The following is an 8,985-nucleotide window of genomic DNA, read 5'->3' on the forward strand; positions in this document are numbered from 1 at the left end:
AGGTCAGATGTTCAGATCCTTAGTAGCACAGGCTCTCAACAATATCTTGATTACTGTTGAAAACACCCCTCCAACGCAGAGAGTGCCGGTAGAGGAATTTGCTGCTGGGTCCAAAACTTTGAAAGCACTGGGGACAGAGCAAGGGTGGCGCTCACTGGGAGAGCACATAATTTTGTAGGCAGCTTCAACTCACTATGTAAGACTGCGAAAGACCCCTGTCTGAACAATCCTGAAGAGCTGTCTTCAAGTCAGTATGCTAAGCCATAAGGACCAGTAGTTTGACTCAGTTATGAAGCTGCTGGCTCCCTGTATGTTCTGATGCTGGTTTTAGCTGGCTGGGCTAGGCTGAGGAACCTTTTTGCCCATTGCTGCAACCAGGAACATGGTCTAGATGGGAAGGTGTTTATGGCTTCCCTCAAATACATAGACATGGCTGTGGAGAACGGGAAAGCAATTCTTTTGGGGCAGAAAGCCCTTCTGACCTCTCCTGCTCCATTTTCCAGGTGTGAACATTGGAGGGGCAGGATCCTACATCTATGATAAGCCCCAAACTGAAGGGCAAGTGGCACCAGGCCCTATTGAGCACATATCCAAAGTGGAAGAAAAGAAAGCGAGCGCAGCACCCAAGGGACCCAGCAAAGGTGAGCATTGGGTCCCAGAAAAGGCAGCTGGCCCAGGAAGCAGGAGAAGGGGTACTGCGAGGGCGTTGGGGTTGTGGCAGGCAACAGCCTAGGCACCTCTGCTTCTTCCATTCCCTGCTGAGCAATTGGGAGACTCTGTGGTTGGCTCATTTCATGATTTCTGAAAACTAGCTTGCTATCCATTTTTGTTGCTCCTTGCATACTCAGTGCTGTGTGCATGTTGCAGTTCTACAGAAATGGAGAAAATTTCCATACATTTTAGGTCCTTCACCTGGTTAAGCCGGGCAGTCAATATTGTTTCCTGGAGTGCAGCTGCTGTCACATGCTGGCAGCTTCTTGGAGTCACAGGTGAGATTTCTCACTGTGTCAGCTATAGGAGAAGTGCTGAGAGCAGAGACACCCCTTGAGCATTGACTTCCTAGACCTGACAAAGGCCTTTGACCTCATCAGCCAAAAATGACTCTTCACACAGCTCCACAAGAGAGGATGTCTACCTCAGTGCCACAAGATGATTGTGTCCTTCCAGGAGAACAGGTGTGGCGTTGTCCAGTATGATGGCTCCTCCTTGGATGCTGCATTCAGAGCTGGTTGGCTGAAGAAGATCAAGGTCTGTCAGATCCAGTTCTTGAGGTTGGAGCTGAGCATTTTGGAGAATTCATGCCTTCCCATTTGTGTTTCAGCTACCAGCATTACCACCTTCACTGGGGAGCCAAACATCTGCCCACGCTGCTCTAAGAAGGTCTACTTTGGTGAGTATTGGCCTGTCCTGCAACTGCCCCACCTTGGCTTCGGAAATACAGTGAAATGTTGCAGCTGGATGAAACCAGCGTCACCAAGCCAGAAATGGTCATGGCCTGGAATGGCAGATAACATTTGATTTTTCAAAAAAGGATTATATCATCTCTAGCAGACAAGCAAGCTCCGATAAGAAGTAATTGACTCTCTGGCATTTCTATGTAGGTATATTTACAAAAAGACACATCCAGAGCCCAGCTTCTCGCCTGCTCGCATTTACGTTTGTTGGTCAGTCTGAAATCTCGCCCCTCCCACAACAGGAAGTACACCAGACTCCTGCCTTTCCCCTCTTCCTCCTCCGTTGCCTTCTGATTTTATCCAAACGCCTGGATTGAGGACTGAGAGGCTGACCTCCCCTCCTGCTCACTCTCACTCAACCCAGACTCAGACCTCTGCTTATCTGCTGATTGCCTAGCAACGCTTGACTGCTTTCCAACTCTTCCTCTCCTTAAGAGCTAATAGAGTCTTCTCCAAAAAGGGGGGTTGAACTGCCCTTTCTTGATTCTGACAGGCAGTTCTCTGCAAAGTTGGTCCCTAGTTCAATCTCTGAGTCTAACTCATCCCCTGCACTCTGGGGGGCTATGTTCCTGACATCCTGATTTCATAGTAGGGAGTGGGTTTGTGTGTGCTGGTGGCTAAAGAAACAAAGGATTTAAGGGTCATTCCAGTCTGCTAAGACTCCAATCTGTAAGGGTACACACCAAGTTCTACCTTGGGCTATAGAGTTGTGCCAGAGCAAAGAATGGCCAAATGGAGCAAGTTCCACCAGGTCTGTTCTTAGAAATTTTTGGCAGAGAACTGATCGGTCCAGTGACTGGCTACAATTTCTAGATTTATACTTAAGTAGCATGGTCACTCTGTTAGAAAAGTGGGGCAGTTTCTAATGGGACTATTGATGTGCATAAGGGGATGGAATTCCTGCTGACCCTTGTACAGTGGTGCCTCGCAAGACGAAATTAATTCATTCCGCAAGTTTTTTCTTCTCGCGAGTTTTTCGTCTTGCGAAGCATGGTTTCCCATAGGAATGCATTGAAAATCAATTAATGCGTTCCTATGGAGACCGCTTGCCAGGCTGGCAGTGCGGAGAAGGGCTTTTCTCCCCACCGCAAGCCTTCAGGACAGGTACGGGAACAGAGGGGAAGGCGCACAGCGCTTCTCCTCTGTTCCCGGGGCTTGCGGTGGGAGGAGGGGTTTTCCTCCCCACCGCCAACATTCAGAACAGCATTCTGAATGTTGGCGGTGGGAAGGAAAACCCTCCTCCCACCGCAAGTCTTCAGGACAGCCATCCGAAGGCTGGCGCGGGGAGAAGGTCTCTCCGCCCCACCGCCAGCCTTCGGAGGAGCCTTCCGAAGCCTGGCGGCGGGAGGAGGTCTCTCCGCCCCACCGCCAGCCTTCGGAGGAGCCTTCCGAAGCCTGGCTGCAGGAGGAGGTCTCTCCGCCCCACCGCCAGCCTTCGGAGCAGCCTTCCGAAGCCTGGCGGCGGGAGGAGGTCTCTCCGCCCCACCGCCAGCCTTCGGAGCAGCCTTCTGAAGCCTGGCGGCGGGAGGAGGTCTCTCCGCCCCACCGCCAGCCTTCGGAGGGGCCTTCCGAAGGCTGGCGGCGGGAGGAGGTCTCTCCGCCCCACCGCCAGCCTTCGGAGGAGGTCCGAGGACAGTGGGGAAGACGCGCTGCGCTTCCCCGCTGTCCCGGAGATTTCCCTATGGGCTTTCGTCTTGCGAAGGAAGTCCATAGGGAAATTCGTTTTGCGAAGCGCCTCCAAAACGGAAAACCCTTTCGTCTAGCGGGTTTTCCGTCTTGCGAGGCGTTCGTCTTGCGGGGCACCACTGTACACAGGACTGAACAGAACAAAGTAACAAGGATTCTGCACCTAGAAAAGTTGAATTCTGTGCCCTATATAAATCATAAAGATTTGCATTGCTGTATGCAGTATCTATTTTGCTTCTGCGAGGGGCAAGAAGCTATGAAGAGCACTGTGGCCTCATCTCTCAGTCCATGGAACTGAGCCTCCTTCTAGCTTTGGGGATTTTGCCCTAAATGTGCAAGCCTTTCATTTCACCCAGACTGGGTGGAAACTTGCTTTAAAGGAAAAGGGGAGCTGAGATTCTGAGGATGCTGAATTGTGGCCAGAATGTTGCATTGAGATTCTTGTGTCAAACCCTTCCGGCACTGCTTTGGATGTGGTTTGTCTGATCTCTGGAGGATTTTTTGTCTGATGGTTTTCTGTGAGGCACAAGTGGCATAAGTTGCCATGAGGACAGATTGACTTGCAAATTCGCATGCCATTTCTTGTCTGTTCTAGCTGAGAAGGTGACCTCACTGGGCAAGGACTGGCACCGCCCCTGCCTGCGCTGTGAGCGCTGTGGAAAGACTCTGATCCCCGGAGGCCACGCTGAGGTAAGGCTTGGGTGCAAACGCTGCATTCTAACACAGGTGTCTCCGGGTTGGGCAGATATTTTGCACATTTAAAAGACATGTAGTGCTTGATAAAATTGTCACAAAGTGAATATTCACAATTTTTGTATGATAGTTTCATTTTTTTCTGAATGGCTTTCTCCTTATCTAGAAGTAATATTAGTGAAGGATACTGAGAAAACACTGCCCCCCCCACATCAATCCAATAGAATCTCTCTCTATGTGCATTTTCTTATGGAGATTTTCCTACTCTAAGGGATAGGTGTTGTTTTCAATTCACAAAAGGTTGTACACTACAAATTTCAAACCACTCCCCATAATAGCAACACAGTCACTAGAAATGCATTGTTAGGGGTCATGGTTTTAGTAAAAACACAGAAGCATTTGCCTGTGAGAATGCCACCAGAAGTTTGGGAAATGGCTTACAACCTGAGGATTGGGTTAATGACATGCTTTGAGATAAGCAGGTACACACAAAATGTATCCTGGAGTGATCTATGGTTTTGAACAACTTCACATGTGCACTTCCAAAATATCATGGTTGTGAAAGCCCTCTGAGAATCTGTAAAAACCATTAGCAAGAAATGCTTGTTACATAAAGATAATGAGGAAGAGGCTCTGATTAACTGACTTTTACCAGTGGCAGGTTAATGTGGCATTGGTTTATTCCAAACTTAGTTGTGAAGAGCTTACACAGTATGTATCGGTCCAGTTTAGAGAGAGATTTTGCTCACCTTTCAGAAAAGGTCCACTCCATCTCCTCTGACTTTGGAGTCATCCTGCCTTAATGACTGTGACTTCTCATAGTGTACTTCTAGCCCCTGTGACCTGCACAGAGCATAGTCCTTTGTCTGCTCTGGAATATTAAACACTTCCTCCTGTTTTAGGTTCTCTTGAGCCACTTCATACAGTTGTTGTGGATTCCCAGCATACACTTCCAGAGCCAGATAACATTTATATGTTCTTCATGTGTGTAAAGTGCTTTTTTTGACATAGCATTTCATCTTCTAGAAGGAAAAATGCAATGTGAGAACTGTCAGAAGTTATAAACCTAGAGGCAGATTGAACCTTGTATGTTTAGCTGCCTGTTTGCTAACTGATACAGCAATTTGATGATGAGCCCTGCTTTGTAGCCAGAAATCCTGGCTGTAGCTCTTCCCCTATGAACTCAAGTTGGTTTTGGCATGCACGGCTTCCTCTGCTACTGCTCTGAAAAGCAAACAAGCTGCATTCTTCTGTGTCCAAAGAGCAGCTGTATGTATGCAAAAGGAGCAAGCAAAGAAGGGCCCAGGTACCCACAGCATCTGAGATGTTGACCTGGGGGGTCTCTCGGGGTTTGGCTTTGTCCCCTTTGCTATTTACCATTTATATGAAACTGCTGGGAGAGTTTGGGAGTTTGGTATCTCCGGTATGCTGATGACACCCAGCTCTGTTTCTCCGTTTTCAGCTTTCCAAGGAAGTGTCTTGGTTCTAAACTGGTGTCTGTCATCAGTAAGAGCTGTTCAACAGTGGAATTTGCTGCCAAGGAGTGTGGTGGAGTCTCCTTCTTTGGAGGTCTTTAAGCAGAGGCTTGACAACCATATGTCAGGAGTGCTCTGATGGTGTTTCCTGCCTAGCAGGGGTTTGGACTCGATGGCCCTTGTGGTCTATTCCAACTCTATGATTCTATCAGTAATGGACTGGATGAGGGTGAACAAATTGAAACTTAATCCAGACAAGACAGAGGTCTCTTGGTCACTGTGAAGGCAGAACAGACAATAGGAAGCCTGTGCTGGATGGGGCCAACCCCCCCCCCCCCCGAAAACACCAGTTTGCATTTTGTGTGTGCTCCTGGACTCAGCCCTGAGTGTTGAAGCCCAGGTCTCTGAGGTGGCTGGAAGTGCAGTGGCAGAGTTAGTTGCCAGGTGTGCCTCTTTGTGGAGATCTTGGCTTGGGCCACTGTGATACACGCCGTAGTTAGATCCTGTTTGGGTTCTTGTAATGAGTTCCACGTGAAAATGAGTTCCTGTGAAAACGGTTCAGAAGCTCTAACTGGAGCTGCCTGTTTTAAAGGAAATGACTGCAATTTTTAAAAAATTGTAATTATCTGTATGTTAATTACCCCCCCCAACCCGGTGTTTTTAGCTGTTTCTGTTTTATCTGTATGCCTTCTTGAATTCATGTTAAGGAGAAAGGCAGAATATAAATAAATAGAATAGGAGGGGGAAATTGCAGTTCTGCGCTGTTCCTAGTGGCTATACACACTGTACATTTAAATCTCATTCTGTCTCCAAAGGATTCTGGGCAATGTAGTTTACGCCTGACAGTTACCATTCCCAGCAATCCATAACAAACCACAGTACCTAGAATTGTTTGAAGGGGAAACGTGTTTCAAATGGGCTATAAAGGCATAATGTAGACACAGCCAGAGAGTTCCAGCACTGGATGCGAAAGCTCCCATGTTGTTCAGGCACAGTACACCACTGCTTCATATTAATGGCTTTGGCCTATGAGATCTCAGACATGCAGAATCCTTGGGTACCAGCCACAACAGAGGCAGGCCCAAGCCTTTTGGGTTGCCCTTGTCCTTAGGCACAAGGTCATTTCCAGGCAGGGAGATTCAGCATTTCACTATGATCGGTGCCACATGGGCCAAGTTGGATCCTTGGCCAGCATCTGCCTTTGGGAGGGGTCTTTGAGAAAGACCCCTGCCTCTCGCTTCCCCCAGCACTTCCACACATACCTGTTACTGGCCAGTAGGAAAGGCTCCTTGGTCATGCAATAGTTGGCCATCCAAATAAGCCTTCCAGTGGTGGAGAGACTAGTCTTATGGTTTACAGCAATGTATTTCTCTCCCATTTTCCTTCCCTCCAGCATGATGGACAGCCTTATTGCCACAAGCCATGTTATGGGATCCTCTTTGGACCAAAAGGTGAGTCTGATATTGGGACAGATGGATTTTCTAGAACTCGGTTGTTAAACAAGAGACAAGAAGATTAGCAGGCCTGACATAAACTGATGTAGTAAGAGATAATTAAAAGAAAATACAATGAGAAGATAATAATAATAATAATAATAATAATAATAATAATAATAATAATAGATACCAGTTTGATCTCAAACTTAAACATCATTGCCCATGTACATGGAGTATTTTTGAAGTTAGTCAGTGCTGTACTGTGTCCCCAAACAGAGAGAGGCTTTCTTTCTCACATGGGATGGCAGTTACAAGTCAGATCTGCGTACTCCTCTTGGTCCAAGTGGGAGGAGCAACACCATTTGAAGCAGAAAAGAAACTTAGCACAGAAAGTTGTGCATTCTGCTTTCCTCTTCTGCCTGCTGGGTGTTAACTGGGCCTCTCTGCTTTCAACCATCTTCCTCCATTGATGCTTCTGCTGTTTTTGCAGGTGTGAACACAGGTGCTGTCGGAAGTTACATCTATGATCAAGACTCTGAAGCAAAAGACCAGCCTTGAGAGTTCCTTCTCTCCATCTCCGCTTCCTGCTCAGCCCACTTCCACTCCGTTCTCTTAGACTAATCTCCGTGTGTGTTTAGATGTAGTGAAATCAACTCCTGGCTTGGCCCTGTCACAAGAGCGGATGACGTAGCTGTGCTTGCCCTGCTGTCTCCTCCCTGGGTCAGGCTGGCGTTCTATTCCCTCCTCTGTTTTTATAACAAAGGCTATGCTATAAAAGCACAGAGAGCCGCCTCTCTCCCCTGGGTCCTCCTTTCCTTTTCCCTTCATCCGTCAAGTGTGTCCTGGGCAATGGCCTGAGCTGTCCTCACATGGCTGCTTGCGGTCACACAAACCAGGCTTTATTCCAAGGACGTTCCGCAGCCAACTATCGCTCCAGCTTAGTGTGGGTCATTTAATGGCTGGCTGCCTAGAGAGGGTAGGACAAGCTGAGCAAAGCAGGGGATTTGCTTTATTTTTTGAGCCATCTTCTGGGGCTGCTGGTATAGCATCTAGATTCCAAACAGCCCCAGCTATCGTCTAGCAGGCGAAGACTCAGCCATCCTGGGAGCAAATGCAGCAGCTGGCTCCATCTGCCGGCTGACCTGGACTCCTGCATGCTTGGCCAGAGCTGTGTTGCTCCCACTTGAAATCTCATCTCTGGACGGAATCTGTGGGCTTGTGAGCCGAGAGAGGGCTTTTGTCATGACTTGGGAGAGGAGGTGAAGGCCTTCGGAGACCTGTGCAGGCCATCTGCCAAAGGATGTATTTGTCCCTTTTTGGCTGATAAGTTTAAATGTGAGGGGTACATTGTGTCTGTTGCTGTGGGGGTGGGGAAGGAGGGGACTCTGGTTACTTGCAAAGTATCCCATTGTGGGTGTGCCCCCCTGAGTGTTTGAGGTTTATTCATAACTAGATAGTGATTTGCTTTTTGCTTTGGAGAATGGGTTGCCCTTTCCATAGCCTGGGATATTAGCCAAAGACACAGCCAGCACCAGCCGTGGGGGGTTGGGGGTCAGAGGCTGAATTAATCAATCCGCTTTGCAAAGCCTGCACTACCCAAATTGCAGACCACCTTCTTTATCCCAAACTGTCTCGTCTAACTTTTGCTGACAATAAAGGTATTTGGCAAACAGTTTGTGCCGTTCAGTTGGAGCCTTTGTTTATGTGGAGAGGGAAGGGCTTTTCATGCTAACCTTGAAACTGTTTTTTGGCCTCAGAGGCACGGCTGGTGATGTTTTGTCCTGGCTCCCCTTCAACGGATGACAAAAAATGCAGTCTCATACCCAGAGACCCCTGAAGATTGCTATACACAAGGGCCTTTTCTTCTAAAAGTGTGAGGACAAAAAGTTGGCTCATTTGATTCCTGGGAGGAAATAAAACACTAATCAAATGAACCCTTAACTCCTAAAGTGTTTACTGCAAACAAGAAAAATTATTTTTCCATAAAGCCATCTGAATTTTAAAAATGAAACTATAATAATAGTATATTTCCCCCATCAGAGGGAGCTAGAAGAGCTAAGAGAACCACACAAAGTAGCCTTTTTCTGGGACTCCGCTAGGTGGAAGGATGGCTGTTAGAAAGTAGACAATCAATCCATTACACATTGCCTGTTCATTCCCACCTCTTGGTTAAAATATTAACCTAACAGAAACAAAAGGAATGCGGGGGGGGGGTCAACAGTTTATGGTATAAAACCATAA

General features: G+C 47.7%; 1 protein-coding gene across 2 annotated transcripts in view; it reads left to right on the forward strand.

The window, feature by feature from the left end:
* Positions 1-8,416, forward strand: part of CRIP2 (cysteine rich protein 2) — a 41,332-nt gene extending 32,916 nt beyond the window's left edge. Inside the window, exons 4-8 of one of the 2 annotated variants that reach the window (XM_053391021.1) lie at positions 504-641; positions 1,322-1,390; positions 3,736-3,830; positions 6,702-6,759; positions 7,235-8,416. In XM_053391021.1, the coding sequence (XP_053246996.1) occupies positions 504-641; positions 1,322-1,390; positions 3,736-3,830; positions 6,702-6,759; positions 7,235-7,302 (428 nt within the window). In that variant the 3' untranslated portion in view covers positions 7,303-8,416. Of the gene's footprint in view, positions 1-503; positions 642-1,113; positions 1,295-1,321; positions 1,391-3,735; positions 3,831-6,701; positions 6,760-7,234 lie in introns of those variants that run through there. The other variant, XM_053391022.1, reaches the window with a different exon arrangement.
* Positions 8,417-8,985: the final 569 nt, after the last annotated feature.

Source organism: Podarcis raffonei, chromosome 6 (assembly GCF_027172205.1).
Source record: "Podarcis raffonei isolate rPodRaf1 chromosome 6, rPodRaf1.pri, whole genome shotgun sequence".
Taxonomy (NCBI): Eukaryota; Metazoa; Chordata; class Lepidosauria; order Squamata; family Lacertidae; genus Podarcis; species Podarcis raffonei.